At 37.7% G+C, this 22,487-nt stretch overlaps 1 protein-coding gene across 3 annotated transcripts in view; it reads left to right on the top strand.

Moving 5' to 3' along the window:
• The window catches only part of ASXL3 (ASXL transcriptional regulator 3), a 128,114-nt gene that overhangs the window by 68,748 nt on the left and 36,879 nt on the right, over positions 1 to 22,487 (top strand). Inside the window, exons 2-6 of one of the 3 annotated variants that reach the window (XM_055800193.1) lie at positions 928 to 1,049; positions 5,700 to 6,061; positions 13,421 to 13,538; positions 14,462 to 14,581; positions 19,098 to 19,261. In XM_055800193.1, the coding sequence (XP_055656168.1) occupies positions 5,972 to 6,061; positions 13,421 to 13,538; positions 14,462 to 14,581; positions 19,098 to 19,261 (492 nt within the window). In that variant the 5' untranslated portion in view covers positions 928 to 1,049; positions 5,700 to 5,971. Of the gene's footprint in view, positions 1 to 927; positions 4,706 to 5,699; positions 6,062 to 13,420; positions 13,539 to 14,461; positions 14,582 to 19,097; positions 19,262 to 22,487 lie in introns of all 3 variants that reach the window. The other 2 variants (XM_055800194.1, XM_055800195.1) reach the window with 2 other exon arrangements.

Genomic DNA, 22,487 nt, shown 5'->3' with positions numbered 1-22,487 from the left:
ACTGAGTCAGCAGAGGAGAATAGGGAAAAAAGTTGCTTAATTTCTGGATTAACGCTGTTTCAGCTGGGGAGTCTTAGGACACCAGTTGAGAGTGACAGTAATGCAAGGCAGTAAGAGTGGAAAGGTTTTTACAGCCCTTTCAGTCAAGCTTGCTGACTAACAAGACTAATAGCTTTCACGTCTGTTTAATAAAGGTGTTTTTTTAAAACAATTAATTATTTTTCTCCCCCCCCTTTTTTTAACCAGAAGACTTTCTATGTTTCACACATGTATTCAAAAGGCCGTTTAATCCAAGTACTGTAGCATTTGTTCATTAAAACATGTATTATTTAGAAGGCTGAGAAGTAGCAGTGTGTATTACCTGAGAGACCAGAATTCCTCTTTGCAGGATATTCCAGTCTACCTGTTAAACAGGAAAGTGTGTGTTCTCAGCTTTACCAAGAAGTACTTGTAAAATAGATGAGTCTGGCTCCCAAGAAGCCATTGCAATCTGGCATGAATTTACATATTTATAAATATTTCTAGAACACAGGGTCATCAGTGTCTCTTGTATAAATACATGTTTAGGCACATAACAATCCAGTAAACATGTTTTGGTGAGGAAGATAATTTTTGTCTAGCTTCTGTGTGAAAACCATAGTTAAACTATTTCAGTTACCTTTCAGGACCTGAAAGGCAAAATATGCATGGCCTGCAGAATTGCAATAGAAGGGGTATGGTGAGGTACAACTGTTTGTGAATCAATGCATTTATTTAGAATATGGCTGGATTTTCAGCTCCTCTGGACCTCTAGACTAGCTGAATTTCTTAGAGAGAGCTTGTTGTTTTCCAGGCACTTGCTTTCTGCCCCCGCCCAGGACTTTCCAAGAGATAGGGAAGGCAGACCTCCCAACAGTATTCTGATTATTTTTTTTTCTTTCTATAAAGTTTGCCCAAAGCAGACATCTGAAGAACTGTCATCCAGTCGTGATTCGAGCCTTACTAATGCACCGGTGCAAAGCAAGCTAGTATCTTCCTTCCAGCAGCACACAAAGAAAGCACTTAAGCAGGTAAGCTTGTATTGACTGATAATCAATTGGCTTCCCTTTAGCATGTGTTTCAGTCTTATACAAATAAGATCTCAGCAGATTTTCAAGGCATTTCTCGGGATTTTTAGTGCTTTTTTAAGTGGTGTATTGCTGGGTTTTTTTTCTTTTTCTTTTTTCGTGATGGGTGCAGTCCTGCCATTTGTTGTGAGTTTGATGTTTTTTCAAGTGCTTTTCAAGTAAGCAGAATTGTTTATATTATCACATCCCTGCTTTTCCTATGTAAGCGTTTGTGCTGGAAATTCTATGTGAGGCTTAAAATAAATAAATAAATAAATAAAAACATTTTTAATTTCTGCAGATAGGTAAGAATCTGGGTATACTTGCAGTTCACTTTTTCTTTATGGTCTGTTAAGTAGTTTTTCTTTCACACTGTGTTTGACACTACTGTGTGTAAAAGTGGAGTAGTTTTTGCATTTTGAATAAGTTATGATTTGGGTGATTTAGGTTGCATGATAAGTAGTAAAGCTTGGCAAAAGTGGCTGATTATTGAAAGTCAGATATTAACTAAAAGCTTAACAATGTCAAAATTATTTTCCAACAATTCCGTATTAGTTAAACTTGCAGCCGGGCAAATGAAAAATTAAAAAATTATAACAAAAAAAAATCATTATCTCCTTTCAATTTTCAATATGTAGGAATTGCTTTAGTCTTGTAAAGACTACAAAAAAATGAAATACAACTTTTCTGAAGTGTCAGCATAACAAGATGATGATGTTTTAATTTTTCTCGTAACTCTTCTCTTAGTTATAGTTAATGGAAGTCCAGCATTTCATGCCAGGTTGTTGATTTAAACTTCAGTTAAGCAAAATCTGTCCACATTTCCTCGAAACACTTAAGTATTTGTGCTTAGTTTTTCATGCGGTTGGAGTTTAAATCCACTAAAATTAATAGACCTTTATGATTCACCTAAGGTTATCTTGTACTCAGAGGCTTTGAGGACTGGAAAAGATTGTTAGATTGGGTCTCACATCTGTTTGGTCAGGAGAACCAAGCAGTGGGTACAAAGCAGCTCACTAGCTGTGTGGACAGTTGTGAAAAAGACAGGTTTTGAAAAGTCTTATAAACAGATCCTTTGCAATACATGAACCTTCTTAGGGGTAGAGGGAGCGGGCAAAGGGAAAGGAGGGGGGAAAAAGAGCAAAGCCACAGATATTTGAACTTGTATAACTGTTCTACCATTTGTCACTTAGCAGATATATAGCATGGAGAATAATTTTTAAAAGGGCAAATTAATCGGAATAGCTTAATTAATATAAAAAGTCATAACATTGATGGAAGTCTTTGAAAACATTCCCTAAGGCAGTAGGGTTAGAGCAACATCAGAAAGTTAAGCAATCGATAAAAAGAAATTAGTTTTAATTAATTTGATGGTAATTAGATCCTGTACTTCAGTGTATGAGAATATTATTACAGCTATCAGTAAAATATTTTCTCTGTTCAGAGTATTAGACAAATGGACATTTGTATTGTGGCACAATGGAGGATTTTTTCTTTGTTTTCTGTAAAGCTTCAGGTGTTGCTTACTGCTATATACATGCTGCAGATTTGATTTAATTTGATATTTTAGCAGAGTTGAATAAACTTTAACAGTGATTTTATTTATAAAATTGCTGTTGGAAATTTATTCTTTCACTTTCCAATCATTCCATTGCTTTTATGGATACATACTACATAATTTGTACAAAGAATCTGTAGCACCTTTGAATGCACAAGACACTTTAGACAGTTGTATGCAGTGCTCCTCCAACTGATACTGACTTACTGGTTCCATGCTAAAGTACCAGAAGATGAGCCATCATCATCCTCCCAGCAGGTGCTTATACTATATAAACATCTATATACTATATATATGTTGTAATGGTGTCTTCCCTAGCTACTGCATTTTTTCTATTACTGAACAGTCTTCACAGAATGAAAACCTACAAGATAGTCTTTCAAACAGTGGGTTCTTCACATTAACTTGATCTTGTGTGTATTTGTTTTGTAATCCATTAAAATTAAAGTGAGAGGCAAGTTGATAATGTGCAGTACTGCTTGAAGATCTGACCTAGAATTAGAAGATTTTTCTCCACTGTTTATCTACTTACTAACCAGTCTAGTCATATGTAATTAAAGTGTTATGTGCTGGATTTATGTATGATTTGATTTTTAATGAATTCTAGAGGTATATTCCTGGGTTTAGATTACAAAGAACAATCTCAGGTTTCCTTGTAACAGCCTGCATTTTAGGATGTTCTCATGGATCAAGCTAGTGTCACAACACTGCATTTCTTGAGCTATGCTAGGAGCTTGGAGGTAAGGGTGTTTTCTGAGACCTGGCTCTTGGTCTTGATTCCTCTCAGGTAGCAGTGGATCTGGGGTGCTTTGCAGGGGCTAAGGAGGTTTGTAGTTGCAGTGGACTCTCACAGGATCATGTCACAGTTCAGACCTTATCTCCCCATCTTTCAAAGGCTGGGCTGCCATTTTGGTCCGGAAACTTTCTAGCTTCACCACCTTCCATAGTGTCCTTGTTGGGAGAAAGGTTTTGAGTGTTTTACTGGTGAGTGTGTTTCACGCTTCTTTTTAATTTTGGAGGGAGTTTCAGTTTTTCCTCTTTTATAGTATCTGAGTGTAATGTCCAAAATACTAGTTCCCATTCACAAGGGTTGAGACAAGAGTCTATGGTGTAGAGCTGCATTTTATGCATGGCTTTCTGATGGCAGATTTTACAGATTTCTGTTTCCCTTTTGCTGTTGGAAGTGCTTGGGTATGTGTGCCCAGCTGTTGCTGATCTAGTACCTTTGAAAAGAAGGTTTATGGCATGCTGTCACACACTTGATTTCCTATCAGTACTGATCAGTTCCATACTGATTTACCTCATTTTCGCACACGAAAGTTTTGGCATGCAGACCCATGTAAGCACCTCTTCCTGGGAAGGTACTGAACTACATCTGCATCTGCTAGCAGTGGTACATGGTCACACTACTGTGTGAATTATTCTTGGTCTGGACAAGGCTAACTCAAGTACGGACATCAAGTCATGGCATAGTATCTACCATGCTCCTTTCTGGTCCAGTTTCTGTTCCATTGACTTGAGGTGATACTTTTTTTGGAAGTCTTCGCTATGTACAGATTTGTCTGTATCTATCAAGCTGTTCTTGGAACATTTCTCAGAAGAAACGGTTATACCTGCAAACTGGCCTCACATAGGTAACACTGAGCATATGTGAATATCCAGGACATTGAGGTGGTATTAGTGTCTGTTGGACTCTGATAGCCAAGTATAACACCTTGTCCATCAGTGTACCAGTTGTTTCCTGGGGCGGTACCAAGAGAGGATAAAGAACTTGAAGATGCACTCTAACGATGTCTGGGATGATAGTAGACCTCCCAGACATGGAAGAAAATCCTGCCTCACTTTTGGCACTTTGGAATCAGCACCAAGAAGGGTACCCATAAATTTTCTGTTGGGAGAAGAGAAGGATACTCCATTCAGACTCAGGATCTGAATACAGACCAGGACATGTCTGAGACTGTGCTGGGCATCCAGATCTCTTTGTAGAGACAGAAACTCCAGAGACAGCAGCCAAGTGGGTTTGGGAGGAGAGAAGCTCAGGAAATAAGGGAATCTACACAAGGTATGTTACTGCTGTGGTTTGTTTTGTTTTTCTTAACTTTGGGCTTTGTCTGCATGCTTGGTGGCTGGGTTCGTATATGTGCCACTATTTTATTCATAAAGTGGGTAGATGCAGTTTTTTTTTATGGAGAAGGCACCCATCCATGTGATCTGTTCTTACAGTAGAAGTGGCAACTCCACACCCCCTTTTTTTCCAGTGGATGCTGTCAGGCCCCAAGCAGTAAGATAGCTGTGGGGAAGTTATGGTTTGGCTCCTGTGTTGCTTCTGAATTATAGGATGTTAGACCTGTACAGCTCCAAATAACATTTGAGGCTGACTTTTCTAGCTGTAATTATTATTAGAAACCAACCTACAACCTGAAGCAACAAGAGACCAAATTTCAGACCAGAATGGTGAACAGTGTAATTTAGCCCTGATTTACCCAAATTCACAGGACTAGTTTATCAAGATTTCCTTGCCTAGGTTGACACTGAAGATGGAATCCCTATCTCCCTTGATGCTGGCGGGGATTTGCTTTCCTGTCTTCAGCTCAGGCACACTGCTTATCTTGCTTTGAGAGAAGAACAAGAGCAAACTCCCCTGTCTTCCTCCTTCCACACTCATTCTGTTAGGACTTCTTTACTTGACTACAGCCAGATGCAGGTTATATTGAAGCATTTTGCTGTCTGTAGAAAGTAATCCAGTATGAGTCTGTCTGTGGTGTCTATGCTTTCACTCATTTGAGCAACTACTCACTCACGTGTCCTGCTGTAAGCCTGATATATTTACCTGCCCTCTTTTCCCTTTGTTGCCCCCAAAGAAACAAAGATGACAGAGGATATCATTATGATTATGTCCTTATCACTTAGAATTTGAGCACAGGGTGTCTTTCTGAAAGGCTCTGATAGTCCACTGTGAACGGAGAAGTAATTTTTAGTACCGAATTCCTCGGTGTAGAGAGTATGCTGCTGTTTCTCAGTGTCTCTGTTAACCATTTTCCTATGTTTCATTTCAGATGCTACAAATTTACCAAGGCCACAGTTGGAGAATTCTGGCTCCCTAGCTGAAGCATTTGATCAGAAGTCTGGCCCCATAAGTGATGATTCTTGACAAATTTTCCTGTCAACAAATGGAAAGCAAGGAAAACGTGTTGGTTTTTGACTTCTAGAGAGACATGGGAAGGGACAGTGGAATTTACAAAATGCACTCAGGAAAATGGAAGTTCGAAGATGGTTAAACTGATTTTCTGATTGCCAAGACAAGTCTAGGGAAGAGGACAGAGAAACTATGGCAGGGAGACTGCATAATGGGGAAAAGAAGCTGGAAGAGCAGGAGCTCTTCAGGGAGTACATGCATTGCCCGAAGGCAGGCTGCACGGTATGTCCCTCTAAAGGTCCCTATGCATGGGCAGCATGTGCCAGCTGCTCAACACAGTGCTTTGGTAAGAGACAAGATAATGTGTATGAGACTCTCTTCTGGGTCATCCCTGTGGTTCTCAGCCCTTATCCATGATGGGAAGAAAGGGACAGGAATCCACAAAATCCCTGTATTCTTTTCGTACCTCTTTTTAATAACTAGCTCCCTGTTGCTGGGGCATTCTGCTTGTTTGTTTTTCCTCTGGGGTTGTTTGCATAGCATGCTTTTTGCAGCACTCCTGCATGTTTTCTGATTTAATAAATGTATATTCCAGAATTTTGTACTCTGAGGAGTAACTAAGAAGAATTTTAAAGCAACTTTGGAACAGTACTGTGTTGAAGTGTAGTTGTCCCTCTACCTCAATGTAGAATAGTTAAATGTTCATTTAAATCTACCATTGCTACATAGTGGAATCTCCTTCCCAAATATAGGTCAAAAGCACTTTGTTCTTTTCTGTAGAGGCAGTTGCTTGTCCCAAGTCTCAGACAGTCAAGCTGATGATAGCGGCCTAATTCTAAGCATCGCACTTGTCTGATGACGTTTTTCTTTAAGTAGCAGGGGGAGCTATTTAAGATGGATTGGTCATTGCTACTCTATTAATGACAAATATCATCACTGGAGATGACAGTCCCAGACAAGCTTTTCCAATGATGTTACATGATTTCTCCATATAGTGGCAGTGGATGTCTAAGTGAATATCTTCTTCTGGGCCATATGAAAAGAACAGCTTTTGATTTGAATAGTTTATAGCATGGAATTATACCCAGGTAAAAATGAATCATGCCTTGATTTTGAAGTGCATCTTAGAAATGGTTGGCCTGTTACGGGAAAGACAGGAGTTGGAACAGCTCACAACTCTTCAGAGCTCTAGGAAGCCTCCTATAAAATGCTGACAAGCAGTTATCTACAAATGCTGTTCCCGGAGCTGTTGTGTAGGTCCCCAAAAGGCTGTGTGCGCAGTGCTTGTGGGCATGTGGCAGAACCCAGGCTGGAATAAGATGTCTGACAGAAAGGCATTCCACTGTAACTGCTCATATTGGTGCAATGTAAATTCTTTGAGAAGTAATATGACAAGATTTTTGATCTTGAGAATAGTAGTCTAGCCATGAAGCCCCCTCTGTGTGTTTTGGGCCCTGTGCAGAGTATGTTTGTAAATTTGATCTAATGGAAAATGTTGATTACTGTTTTAAGATTTTGTATTGACATTGCTATCTTTATTTTAGTTTGTTTTTAAACTGCTTTCAACAAACTGTTTCCTTACCTATTTGTGCTTTGTTGTGCCAACAAACAGATTTCCCCATAAAGCACTTTTCAGCTGATACATATTATTACTTTAGTACTGCACAAACAATTTTAAAACAACCAACTCTCTTCTCTTTGGAAAAAAGTGTCACTAAGTCGATGCATATCCCATCATCATTCCCATTCATGTACAAGTCAGAACAGACACTGAACACATCACATGGGGTTTTGTCCTTCTTTCTGTTGTTGGGAAAGCAACAAAAATGTTTAGTTTGCAGTCTATCATGATTGCAGCAACTGTAGCTGTGAATGCATTATTGTATCCTATAGAGGATAGTGCTGGCTTGTAGGTGTACAGACACGCACATAAATCTCTGTCTCTGCGCCACAGATGTCCAAACACTTTAGTTCAATGTTGGTTAATATACAGGTAAATGTTCAGTTGTTAATGTATACTGTAGTTGTACAGAAAGACCCTGACCGCTGCTGGGACCTAAAGAACAAATACACAACAAGAAATTATTTTGTTCCATATACAGGTATAAGTGTCACAGGGTAGGAGGCATGGGACAAAAATAGATAGTTATTTGAGAAGTTGTTATTAGTGTTTGAAAATAAACCCAAGGTCTCCAAACTTCCAGCCTGGTGTTTTGCCACTACTCTTTATGATTGGTTGTGTACACTTGGCACCAATACTGTTTTGTTTGGTGTAGAAGTTTGGTTGGAAGTAAATGAATTTACTCTATGCTTTCAAAATGGCACTTTGTATTTTTTAGCTGTTTCCATAAGACATCTTTATTATTGTTTTAATCTTAAGTTGGCATGCTTATAACTGAGTACTTTTACTATATGTTTAATATAAGTAGCGGCATCCTGAAAATAATGTTTGTTCTTCATGATCTGTGGTGCTTGCTGTTTTATTTTAACTGCTCTATGTATCCATGAAACAGGTTGCCACTGAGATACTTTAATTTAATAGAGACATGGGAATTAAAGACTGTCTTAATTTTACTAACAAAATGAGGGTGAGAAGGAGGACAAAGACTGAATTTTATGGTGGTGTTAAGTGATTCAGTGATAAACTATAAATCTACTTCATCTTTGCCAATTTGAGATCCATGACCATGATGTAGACTTGTTATTTATTTTGTGCAATAGACTTTTCTCAGTGTATCCTAGTGTTTTTCACATGGCAGAACAGAAGAATTCTATAGCTTTACATTTCTGATCCATAATGTGTGAAATTTCAAAGGTTACATTTCATGATAAGAGTTTCAGAGTGTAGACTTGACATTTACGGAATAAATAGAAATCTGGGATGATGTTGCTTAATGTAACCAAGTGTTACATATCTCTGTTGTTAATAATTTTTAACATTCTCAGCATGTCATGCATTTAAGCTCAAATGAAAGTGGTTTTCTGCATTAATGGTTTATCTGTATGCTGCATTTTTTCATTCTGAATTGAAAAGATATAGGAAAGAAAAATAATAATAAAATATCCTGAGCAGAGCAGTAAAATCAGAGCATAGAGCTTGACATTTTGGTTCTGGTGCTTTTGGGGATGTATTTTCCCCCTCTCTTCAGTTACCTTTTAGTTTATATTGCTTCCTTTCATTCCTACCTCAAAAATTATTTTACTAGTTTTTACTGAAGAGAGTCAACCGTTTTGTCACATGGGTGAAGAAGTCTTTCCTGTGTTAAGATCATCTAAATATGAAACAAGTATCCTTAAGAACAGATAATGGCATTCATGAAACCTCCAACACACTGCCATACTCCAGCAGGGGCATAAACTCCCCGAGAAAGAGGAGACTTGCACTTTCCACCTCTTTATAAAAAACTGCTTGGAATTAGAAGATCACTGTTAATTGCATGGTGTTTTTCTTTTGCCATCTATCTTCAGAGTTTGTGTTTTCTTAATATTCATCTTTTTATGTTATTTTGAGTTCTTTGGATGAAAATGGATTGATAGGTTACTTAAAGATTTTGGAAATAAAAATAATTTCATTAAACAAATCAGTTATGCCAAGCCCTGTTTAATGACCGTGGCAGTGTTATTCAACAGATGGTCACAGGTTCATTTTTATGAATGGGAATATTGGGAATTCTCCATACTCATTATGTGCAAGAGATTCACAGATGTCCTTTGCAAATCTACTTGTGAAAGGCTTGATGTAAGTACTATATTTTGGTGGTGATTTTAAGAGAGCTTTTAATGTTTAACTTGTATACCACATGAACTTTCATTTTCTTCCTTTCCTTTTCTATTTATGTGCTGTACAGATAGGATGGTAGTAATGTTTTACTGAATACTTCAACAGTGATCAGTTCTAGGAATTTACAACTTGCAGCTTTTTTAACAAGCGTTTAGCACAAAATGATTGAATACATTTGGAATGTAAAGATAGAGTCTCAGTAAAGAAACATATACTTTATGTAACCTATCATATGTGCTATATGTGTTTCTCTCTTACTTTCCATAGTAAAAATGACACCTTATCATTTGGTAGATATAACTGGCTCTTTCTTGCATATCTGCAGGAAACCCAGCTAGGGGATTATATATATCTAAATATGGATGAGATGCAAAAGACTCTGTCAGTAAACGATGCCAAGGTAGTTTGTGTTACTGTTCTGTATCTGCAGTGAGATCTGGAACCTTTTTTCTTTGGAATAAGTTATAAAATTTCTCATTTTCTTCAGTGTTAGTTACGAATTTGACTCATCTACTTTGTGTTTATTCCCTTCACGAGAAAGGCCAAAACGAGAGATTTATTTGGTCATGGTGACTAGGAAAGCACTAAATTAACTTGGTGCACTAAAAGCTCAATATAATAAAGTGTTTGGTGTGTGTTTCACTTTGAGTAATCCCATTGATTTCCCTACTAAGTAGAATTAATCTTGGGATGTAAGATTCTTGTCTTATGCTACAGTAGTCTAGTATCCTAAAATTGATATCCCTCAGGCTCTGTGTAGGGAAGTTATATATTCATCCTCAGCAGAGACTGCACAGAGAGTCCTTGGTCTACACTTAACTCCTGGTGTTTCGCCTTACTAGTAACTAGGCATCAGTTGGCAATTTCTCCCTCTGCTGGATTGCTCCTGGTGGTGTCTTACAAAGACTTGTCTATCCAAAATTTCAATCCCTGCAGCTTTAAAATTAAAGGAGAATTTAACACAAAATTGTTGTGGTTAGCTGGGAATAATATTTCCCACTAAACAGGATGACTGAGCAAAATCTCAGCCATCTTTTTACTTTGCAAATCAAATGTTAGATTATTTACTTAATACTTTTGTACCCTCCTCCCCTGCCTCATATCTTTCCTTTGACAAGTCAAAAGTTAGAGGCATAGCAAAGATTATTCGTCTGTTCTCTGGGCACAGTGTAATTCATTGGTACTTCGTATTAAAACTTTGACTTACATTTTCATGTCCACATGGTTTTAATTTTTCTTCCATTCTACAACCTGTCTTTCAGGTGTCCACTTGTGTAGCTTTAATGTCAGCTTGAATCATCCTATACAGACTGGTTTCCAAAGTTAACTATGGGCCCTGTGTGGCGATCACTTCCTTGCATTGTAGAACTGAAGGAGGTGGAGGAGCGACTGGCAATGAAAGAGAGAATGTTAGGGAAAAAGACACCCTGAAAAGCAAGTGTGTGTCAAAGGGAAATGGTATATTTAAGGTTTGTGCTTGATCCTCACTTGTTGGGATGCTTAGCCTGTAGCTCAGAAGTGGGCTAGGCTCCAAAGTAAATGGTGCTGGTAGCAACGTTTGCCTGCTGCCAGCCGTGTTGCCCTGTCTTGTGGCTCTGAGTGTCCGGAGAGTACTGGGATGAGCCGTGTTGTCTTGCATTTGTGTTCTGTGAGCAGGGGGTGGCCTGTGCTTCTTGGAAGTGCTAGATCAGATAATGCCAGATTGTGTAAACGTGTGCTTAAGGTCCACAAGTGGCTTTCCTGTAACACGAAAGAAGGTAAGTGGTGCACCTGACAAAGACAGGGTACCGCTGCCCTTGCTGCAGCGGCGGGTGTCACCTAAGGTGTACAAATGCTGACTACCTGTCATTGATGGAGGATACACTGCTGCTTACTTTCTCTCATTTGTGGGAGTTCAGTCTAAAGCACTGAAAATCAACTGTCAGGCTTTACAAAGAATCTACCTTTGTCACCGTGGCTGTATAAATCATTAAAATGGTATTTCCTTATGGATGCTGGCAACAAGGCTATGGTCCCTGGTAGAGATGGAGGTTGTCTTGAAAGGTCAGGAGGAGGCTGGAAGAGAACATGGGATATTGTTTGGGCTCTTACTCATTTGTCTAGGGAGGATGACGCTGAAGATCATTATTTCTTCGCTTTGCTCTTCATTGGCCAAATCAGACTCTGGGGCACAACAATACAAAGTTTGCATTGTGGTTATATTGGTATGCTGATAGCACAGAAGTTGGCTGTCTTTTGAGTTAATTTTTAGTGGACCGTTTGTTACTGTCTCAGTAGTATTAATATTAAATGACAATCACCTGTTTTGACACTTAGCTTGGCAGGGCTGTGGACTGAGGGTCATCTTTGGAATTTTTGAGAAATGTTAACATTTTGGAATTTTCTATCCATGAGTCTGGCTATGCCTGCTCAATACCAGTATGAATTTTCTGTCTTTAAAATGTGTGAAGTATAGGCTGTTCTTCATGGTTTTCTGCTTGCGTCTTTGGTTCAGTGCAGATCTGACAAGCTTCCTCTCTTTGTTTGATTTCAAGTGTTCTAATTTACTTTTTATTGCACAGTGCTTATGTGTATTTTAAGAAGTATACTATAAAAGGGGTTAATCTATGAAATAGCTTTTGTGTGGCTTGGTGTATTTTATGTTGTGTAGTGTGTTATTTTGAGGAATAGAGTGATATTGATTTTTTTTTTTCCAGCTGTTTTTTTTTTTTTCTTTTTAGCTATGTGAACATTTTGGAAAGATATTACAGATTAATTGAAGTTACAGACTTAAACCTTATAAGGCATCAGTCATCCATGCTCATAAACCTACAGGGGTAATTCTTATCGAATACATTCCTTGTTGATGTTGTATTACTTTAATAAATCCCCCCAAGATCATAACAGAAATCACAGTTATAAAGAGAGAGTGCACAGCAAGATTGGTGAAAAATAGACAGGAGGATAAGAGAGATCTGCATTAAGCCCAGCCCATTCTGATTAATTCCAGAATTTTAATGCTTGCAGATGTATTAATTAGCAGGTATTCATATTTGTATGTTTTAAGATCTTTTGAATCAGGTATCATGTTCCATATAAAACAGTCTGACAGGTATTTGCTATTTCTAATCTTTAAATATTTTGTATTACATTATCAACCCTGTATTCAATCCATTTATGAAACACAAAGCACTCCCATTTGTAGAGATTTATTCTTGTATCATTTTTCCCCAGATTTGCCAGAACACCATCGTGTTCGTGTTCTGAAGGTTAATGCCCAAAGTCAAGCAGACAGAAGCCAAGTGCTGCAAGGTTTCCAAGATTAGGACTGATTCCCTTCACAAAAATAAATGATTCCTGCCATGTTCAGTGATTTTGTGCAGCACTACTCACGGCTGAGTGAGTGCATCAATACTGTAGTCCTTACATGCTGTACATACTGATGACACTCTGTGTTAACTTGATTGACTGAGCAGTATACTGGAGAGGATGCACCTGCGAGAGATGTGCAGACATATATATTTTTATTCTGGTTTTGAAACATTTATTTTACATTTTTTTCACTTGGAAGTCTTAGTTTCACATTCCATGGGTTATCATGTTGTGCTGTTAAGGTAGAGCAAACAGTTATGTGCTTCTTTGTTGTCAAAATTGTATTGGAAAATGATGTAAGGTGCATCTTCTTTCTCTATTAAAAAAAGCCTGATTTTATATTTTAAAAGAAAATGACATAAAGGGGACGAGTGTGAAGTCTGGCAAGTAGCTATGTAAATTTTGCTTATTTTAAGAGATTCAGTTTAATGGTAGAGATATGTCTCATGTAATTCACTCATAAGCATTATTTTTTGTTACATTTTTATGTTTTGTTATCGTTTTTGTAGGCTTTAAGACAACAGCAGAAAAGAAGAAATGGAGTCTCAATGATGGTAAACAAGACTGTTCCTCGTGTTGTTTTGACACCATTAAAGGTGTCTGATGAGCAGTCGGATTCACCTTCAGGTAAATAGCTAAAGGACTGTTTGCAAGATCAGCTCTAGTCACAGAGCCTTCCTCTGAATCAGCCGTGTAGCATACAGAATTTGGAACTGCTGAAATAATATTTCCACTTGGTGGCTTTGCTTAATGTCTTTATTTCCTTATCAAATGTGGTGTCTCAGGGATGGAGATTTTTCTTTAATAAAGAATTAAAGCGCACAGTAAAATGACAATTGGTGATAGCAGCTGCTTTAAAGGAATGCAAAGTAAGATTTTTTTTGGCTCTGGAACTCTAATGGAGGACTGCATGCTGGCATTCAATGCCACAAAAAGGGGAGGGGTGGGGAAACAGGCAAGCTTCTCTGTGAATGTGAATTTGTGTCTCAATTCTGCATTGCAATACTCAGATCCTTTTGTTACCATTTCTTCTTCTGCTACCATGCTTATCACTGCAGCATAACCTTGACCTTTAGTTCTGATGGTTGAGTTGCTTCATTTTAAGAGTTTTCTATGTTTAACACGAATTGACAATTGTATTTCCAGGGTTATCTCTTCCATAAATGTTTCTTCACAAAGAAACAACCTTTTTTTAGCTTTTGGATTGGTTTACTGCCCCATAACTTGAGGTTAAAATATTTTTAAAGGTATCTCCTGGGCATTATAGGAAAACATTATTTATATTAGATCAGTGAACATTGTTATTGACTGCAGTGTTCAATAAACTTTAGTTTTCAGCACTTAATTGATTTACTGAGCTTTTACTTCCATTTCCTCTGATGATGAGGAATTGTATTGTGACCAGAAAGGTATATTGCCTTTCAGCAAGTAGATGTCATGTTTTTTTAAATACTGTTTCTGTGGTTTTTTTACAGTGTAAGGGTGCTTGGGGGGATTGTTGGAACAAGTGCATCAGTATCATGTTTGGGGGCTTTTATTTTTTTCCTAAGGATCTGAATCTAAAAATGGTGAAGCAGATGGTTCTGATAAAGAGATGAAACTTGGGCAAAAGTCGCCAACTGGAAAACAAACAAGCCAGCACTTAAAGAGGTTAAAAAAATCTGGTTTAGGTGAGTAGAAGTAAAACAAATGTCTTACTTGTTATTGTAATACTGATATTTTTCTAAACTCTTGTGTTCTCTTTAAAAGTTTTATTTTTCAGGTTTATCTGCCCCTTTTCCAAACTCAGCAGCTGACCCTTTCTCAAGAAGGCATCTTTCTTTCTGGCTACCTGGAAAATCCATGGGCAATTTTTTTCCCACCCAGAATGCTTTTCTGTAGTTGCGTTTTAAAGTTTGACAGACCGAAGCAACTGCAGGCAGAGAGGTCATTTAGCAATTAGCTTCTGATTGCTGCATTATGATTTTTTGGGGGGATGGGGGCAGGGTGCAGCAAATATTCTCTCTTCTTGGTAGATTTGCATACTGTCTAATACGCATTTATTCCCAAAGATAGTGGTGTTTTTGCTTACATACCTGCCCTATTAGAAGTTAGCCCTCTTCATTTGCATTGTCATATAGAGATTTGGCATATCATTTTTGGTTGATTCTCTTTCTTTGGTTGATTTGTTTCTTCAATTGGATTCTTAATTATTTTGAAGCTACATCTCTTGTGGTGGTAGATACAGTTTCTGATTTTATTTTCTGTGTTCTTTAGCAAGATTTGTGGATGATGCTCTGTAATTAATGAAGAATTTTCTCTGAAGAGATGCTAAGAGTAAATTCTCAGTAGCTCCATGCAATAGGCAGATTTTCCTGCTCTGCATGAAGTATATTGGAAATGTTCCCTAAGGAGCAGAAAATGTAGTGTTCACTAACACTCTTGTATTGGCTAAAGTAAAGTAGAATAATTACATAACTGTTTCTTTATCTTTACAAAGGACTTCTTAAATTCAGCAGCCTGCTGGATCATTTAGAGAAGTATTTTGCAATGTGGCCATGTTGGAAAAGTTAGCGAACAAGCTTTTTGCAGTGGCTAGATCAACCTAAAAATTATTTACTGTCTGTCTCTGTGGTGATAAGATTGTACTTCTTTATTAATTATCCATCCTAGTCCTATCTTTATATATAATGATCCTTAAAATAGCTTGAAGGTACTTTACTTCCTAAATATCATAGGTTGGTTATTGAATATGTTATTGCCAGTTTGGGTGAACTGTTTCCTGCAAGCCTTACTGTATCACAGCCTGCTATGAAAGTGTACTTTGGTTTCATATAGGATCTGCCTGTGCATTATTGATCAGATTCAGATGGATAGCTAGTTCTGTGTGTTGATCAAATGGCATTATTCAAAACTGAAAGTACTTTTTCAGTATTACAAGTTTTGCTATGCAAAGATACGTTCGATTTTAGATGACTTCCTGTAACTTTTCTCTACATTTAATATTGAGATATATAATGTATACATTCCTCCCCAGACCCAGATATTTCATCAGCTGTTGGCCAGTGATACCAAATGTAGAGCGAATTAATTAGATTTTTTGTGGATTTCAGAAAAAATCACCTAGCCTTTTGGGACACCACACTTGGAATGCATGAAACTTTGTATAAGGTTTAGGAGTTTCTGTTCCTGTATGTGCTGAAATGTTTCTCTTATGACATAATATTTCTTGATGTACTAATCGAACAGTTGTTGAGCATCTTTGAGAATAGGTCCAGTGTTCTATATAGTGCATGACTCAGTTCCAGCACTGATTGTCTGAAACTCTGCTGACCTGCCCAACGTTCACTGCATGTTGTATTTGGTAGACTTTCTGAGTTCTTATTAAACATGATAACTTTTCCCCCTTTTAGTTAGCTGATTCTGCTCACTATGTGATTTCTTTTTTTTATTATTATGATTTTTATACGTTGATGTAGAACCATGGTGCTCCCAGTTTTTCATAGTTAATTCTCTATCTCGGCGGCTAATCTCTTCTTTTCCAAGGCTGTGAGCTTGAGTTTCTCGCTCATCTTCCAGGTTCTGTTTCTGATCTGGGCAGTGATCCTCCCAAACTCTGGTAGCAGCTATATAAGGGTTCAAAATGTCTTTCTGTGTGGAAAATAATATTAAAAATATGGGCATGTGTTTTGTCATAAACTCCTCTCAGAGCTGTGATTACCCATGCAGTAGTGGCACTCTTGTGATATTCCACAGAATTACTGCTTTCTCTTCTACTCCCAAATACTTCACTCAATCTGATTACAAACTTGAGACATGTAGTAAAGGTCCTAAACCATAGGAAGGGTGCAGGAGAGGGAATTTGTTGTTCATCTGAAAAGATTTTGTTTTTTGAAGTAATGGGTATGCTGGGCAGCCACAGTGAGTTACTGGCCTGTCATCCTAGGAATAGTACACGTATTTCTTCCACAAGTTGATAAAACCTCCATAGTAACCTGTAAGTGGGTCAATTAAAAAATGTGTGACCTAGGCACACAGAATTAGGTTTGACTTTCTGATACTGCCTTGGGCTTGTCCACACTGTTAAAATATCTGCCACTGAAGGATGTTACGGGCTTTGCAGTCATATGTCTTGTTATAGTTTGGATCATCTGTGTATGTCTTTCCATAGGATATGAAGCATTAGCTAGGGAAAATGCTACTCCAATTTGGAGCCACTTAGAAGATGGGGATGTGTATTCTGTATTGATTGAAGAAAAGATTATACATACAGGCATTAAAATTGGATACATCATACTACTTGTGTTATGCTTGGGGACCGTGTTCTTTTTGCATTTATATTTAGTGGGAGGAACAGATGGTGAGGACAGTTTATTGTGATGCGTTCATGAAAATGAGCTCTTCTTCTGTACAATTGTCCTTTATTCGTAGGGCATTCATTTGTTTGTAATTGAGTCTTTGCTGTACTGAAATACAGTATGTTGGAAATATGTGTTGGAAAAGGTTATCTTGTGCTTAGTGCAAAGTAATCCTTGTCTTATTGAGTTGCATTGTCTGCTGAAAAGTAAAAGGAAATTGCAAGAATGTTTGTGGGAGGCTGTGGCTGAAGGGGAGCTTTTAGAATTTACAAATCTGCATTTTCTTTCATTTGTACATTTTGTAGGTGATATTATAAGCCTTTCAGGTGAGACCACTATATAGGCCTTTCCAAGAGATCTAAAGCATAATTGCATTATTTTTATACATATTACTGTTAAGTAATTTGTAGCATTTGAGACGTTCCTAATAATCAGTATGCCCAAATTCCCCCATTTGTAAAATAAATTTATTCTTGTTAACATGTCAGTTGTAATCCTTGCTGAGAGGTCCTATGTGAATGCCAAATGCCATCATTGCTTATAGCACTGGAATACCATTTTCAATTGCTCTTTTGGAGATTCTGCTGGTGTTTGTGTATGATTTAGTTAAGACCCCTTTTGCAGCATCTTTGAAATATTTGGAAGTGCAGTGGAACAAAACCTGGAGGAGTTTCCTGGTAGGGGTTGGAAGCTTTTGAGTTTTTCCAGCCACCTGGACCCCCCACTTAGTCCATTTCCATATTGAGTATCATAATATGTTAAGACTGGGAGAAAAAAAGGATTTTAGTAGTATGTATATAGCCTGAAGCAGGTAGCAGTAGTTGCTCTTTAAGGAGCTTTAAAAAGTGTCTTTCAAATATTATCCTAGAAATAATAACAAAATGAGACCAGACAGCACTTCCAGTGGTCATCTAATTTGTCCACCTGTCATAGGGCAAAATCAGTTACACACCTGTCATTCTTGACAGGTACTTGTCTAACATATTCTTAAAAATTTCCACTCTTGAAAACTGTAATGCCTCTATACAGATCTAATCCAGTGTCTCCTTGTCATTGGCCATTGAAAGCTCTCCTTTCCCAGTATCTTAACAGAAATATTTCATACTGTGCTATCCACTGTGGGCAGTAAGAAGACACTGCTCTTTATCCCTGTGCATCAGCCATTTATGTATTTCTCCCTTCCTCTTGCTGAGTCTTTATCTTACTCATTCCTGGGTTTGTATTTTCCTCACAGACCCTGTTTTCTAAACCTCTGGTAATTCCTGCAGCTGCTGCCTTCTGTGTGTTGCTCATTTCAGATCACCGTTCCTATGAAAGTTCTGAAAAATGCATGTTTTCAGAGACTATATAACACATTAAATAGTCTCATCTCTGTGATCACTGCCTGTTCACACAGGTAGTCTTCAACAGGTGCTATGGGGCAAGTTACATAGGCCATAATGCTCCGCAGATGCAGAGCATGGTGAAAGAGAAGCTATCTGTGATGATTGAGTCATATCAGCCTTGTCGAGCAGCTTTTTGCATGGAAATAGATGCTTATAATTATGTTGATGACATGACAGGAAAATTTTGTGCTGTTGCTGAGTTGAGCTGGTCTTTTGAGCTGGAAGTAAGAATATGTCAACTGTGATGTTGACTGGAACATGGATCCTGTAAGAGCTCAAGAGACAAATACTGAGAATATAAAAGAAGCTGTTAAGACGCCTAGAAAAGGCTGTGTTACCCTTCTCAGAGTAGTGTTTCTTTGGAGCTTACTGTATTATGCAATAAAAGCTAAAAAGTTGAAAAGAATTGTTCTTACTCTCTTTCTTTATTTATGTTTAAAGTTATTTCTGTTTATTTACTCCAGGACATTTGAAATGGACCAAAGCTGAGGATATTGACATAGAAACACCAGGATCTATTCTAGTGAACACTAACCTGAGGGCTTTAATAAATAAACACACCTTTGCTTCTTTACCTCAGCATTTTCAACAATACCTCCTGCTTTTGCTTCCAGAAGTAGACAGGCAGGTAAGTAGCATCATGCAACATTTATTTCTTTAATGAGACTTTTTTAGTGTGTTTGCATAGGCTGATTTGATTGACTAGGAATTGTTCCAGGAAAGAATAAGAAAATTTCCGTACTTTCTTAAGTAAAACTGTTGGATGTAGAATGACTGTAAAGTTTACCTAAGCATCAACCAGCTCCTGCTTCCTTTCTTTCTCAAAACTGTGCAGTTCCTGGTTTTATCTAAATGGAAACTAGCCAGCAGATCTTCTGAACTTGCCAGATGTCTTAATTAGTTTTTCTACCTATGGTGTTGAAGATCAACTTCTCATCTTGGAGACTTTGTCTTGTATATTGAGTCTCTTTTCATCTGTGATCTTTCTGGGCACTTTGCCAGCAATGTCCAGGTCAATATTAGTTCTGTTAGCTTCTTCTCGTCCTTACCTTTTATGCATGCCTGTGTACACATCTGCTGAGCTCCAGTGCACTGAATCCATTCATTCACACCTTTTGTAAGGAGGTTCTTGTTCAGAGCTCATGACTCATATGGGTTGTTAATCAGTTCTCTCGAGGAGAATGATTTGGGTAGAAATAAAAGTTCAATTTCATGTTGTTTCTTACAATGTTTGGTCCTTCCTGCACAGGTTGGTCAGATTGCAGACTTTTTAGAGCAAGAAAAAAAAATCCTTCCAGTACGTGTAGTAGCTAAAATAGCAAAGAGAGCCCAAACCAAATTCATTTGCTCACTTGCGTCGCTTCCTGATTTAAAGTCTTAGCAATTTCAATGGGTAATTTTCAATGGGTAATACTCATGTACTTAACTAGGACATATTAAGTTGCCCGAATAGGGTGTTGTATATTTTTGCAGCTGGTCAGTATCCCTCTTTTTATATAACAGAAAATGCAGGTCCCTTAAATGACTGATGAAAAACTGCATCTTAAATCAGTATGTTAAATGCCATGGTTTCATTTCTTAAACTGTTAGTAGTTTGCATCTACCACAGTAACACAGGGGAAAGCGGTGCAATATGAGACAAAAAGAGAAAGAAAAATTGTGTTGATGTACATTTACTCAGTCTCTTATCAAATCAGATACTGTATGTTGTGGACTAAAATTATGCACTTTGATAATGGAATATTTGAGAAAGAATATTAAAACCGGAGCCTCAGGAGAAACAATGTAAATGTATTTATTCTTAAGCTCCCACAAGGTAGTCAAAGTCAGTATTAAGAGATTTTAAAAGAACCATTTTCCCTGCTCTATAATAGATTTTAATTTAGTGCCCAGCAAATATTTTCCTGTTAGTTTTGGGTTTTTTCCCCCTTTCTACTTAATTTACCAGAAGAGATAAAAAACAAGTCTGCTAGCTAAAATCATGTTTTTTCTCTAACCATCAAAGATCCCAGTGTTCATTAATTACATTTCAAGTAAGGCAGCCTTGTTATAGAAGTTTCTTACTTTAAAATTTATTTTTGCAAATGGAGGCTCTAGAACTGACAAGCCATTTAGCTTCTTATCAGGGTTCTTACAGCAGAGTTTTTGGCAAGAAAATCAAGAGAATATTTGTTGAATTTAATCATACCTTACTAGTTAAAAGCAGTGCATTTCTTTTTTATTTTTATTTCAAGAAAGCTTTCATGAAATGCATACATTGCAGGTGTTCTTTCAAAGGCCCAACACTACATAATTGGACACTGTTACTTCACAAGCAAACTAGTCACAAAAAAGCAGTTGTCGTGAGACATTTACAGATGTCTTTCTGTCTGCCATCATCTCGCAGTGTTCTGTGGGTTTGTGTAGCATGCCGTGTTTTAACATGCGTTTGGAAGGCACGAGTCCCTGTTCATCTCAGGAAGTTTAATGGCAATGTTTGGCCTCTGAGTGTGATAGTTTGGGGATTGTTTTCTGGTGAGGAGCGGAATAGCCCTGAACCCTCACTTTGCAGAGGTCTTAGCAGAGGAAGAATTGTATCCTTTTTCTTGCTGTCTGAGACTATGTCCTTTTCTATGCCTGAAGAGTAGCGTCCCAGATACAGACTGATGAAAGCAGTTGAACTGATACTCTTTTCCTTCTTGTGGCAAGTGAAAAACGCCAGTGTAATGCTCAAGGATCAAATGAGAGGGAAAGAGAATTCCAGCCAGGGAGCTCTGGTGGGAGTCTCTGGTGTTCGTCACTCCAGCTGCACCAGTCAAGGGTATTCAGTCTTCCTTTTTTATTTCAAATATCTAAATCAAATGGGGCATCAGGCAAGCAAAAATGGTGTAAAACTATTTTTTGAGTTAGCTGGCCATCTCTGAGGGTTCAGTTTTGTTGTTTTATATTGTCCTTTCCTGTTTTGCCTGAGAATTCCTACTTTTCTGGCTCTGAAGTGTTTCCTCCCTGTTCACTGCTCTGCAGTTGGCTGCTGCAGCCTTTGCCAGAGAAAGCTGCATTTCTGTGTTGTCGTGTGGATATAGTATGAGAAGTACTGTAATAAATGGCACTATAAAAATGTAATAGAGTTATGCTATTTGTGTATATATAGTGATCTGTGAAATAAATTACTAATGAAGTGCAGTCTCATTTAGGCTTTATTACTGCTCCACATAGAAAAACCCTATGATGAATCATTCTTTGTCATTTCTGTCATAAACACCATTTTTCTGGGCGGTAGAACTCCTCCTCCTTAAATCGTACTGAGCCGAAACTTGTCATGCATATGTCAGTTTGAATAAGCATTTTTAGAAACCATTAGTTAAGGGAGTTGAGATTTTCTCTTTTTTTGTGTGTGTGTATGCAAGTGTTTATAATAAATAAATTACTTCTCTCTCAACCCCGGTTAGTCTCATATGTTCAGAAAAAATTCAGGGCCAAGTCAGGAGCTTCGTGGGCTGTGTTTTTTTCTTCTGGTTTCAAGTCTTGTCGTTGCTATCAGGGAGCCATGGGAGCCCCTTATGGAACAAGAGCCATGGGAATCCATGGAACAAAGAGCCTTAGGAAAGATATCCCAGAATGGAAGAGGTTGAGAACAGCTGTGCTGATGTTGGTGCTGTCATTTTTCCCACTCTAGCTAGATTTTTGACAAAGTGGAAGTGTACGATCACTGCCTTTTTTTTTTTTTTTTTCCTTAGGAAAAGATAAATTGTATCATCAGTTATTCACACTTGAAAATTATTTCAGCTTGTATATTAGTTTAAATTTTATTTCAGTAGCAATGAGGCCTGTGTGTAATTTTCTGTATTCAAAATGCCTATAAAAGAAATTGGAGT

Source organism: Falco peregrinus, chromosome 3 (genome assembly GCF_023634155.1).
Source record: "Falco peregrinus isolate bFalPer1 chromosome 3, bFalPer1.pri, whole genome shotgun sequence".
Lineage (NCBI taxonomy): Eukaryota > Metazoa > Chordata > Aves > Falconiformes > Falconidae > Falco > Falco peregrinus.
The sequence above is the reverse complement of the archived record's forward strand: the minus strand, read 5'-3'. Positions and strand labels throughout refer to the sequence as shown.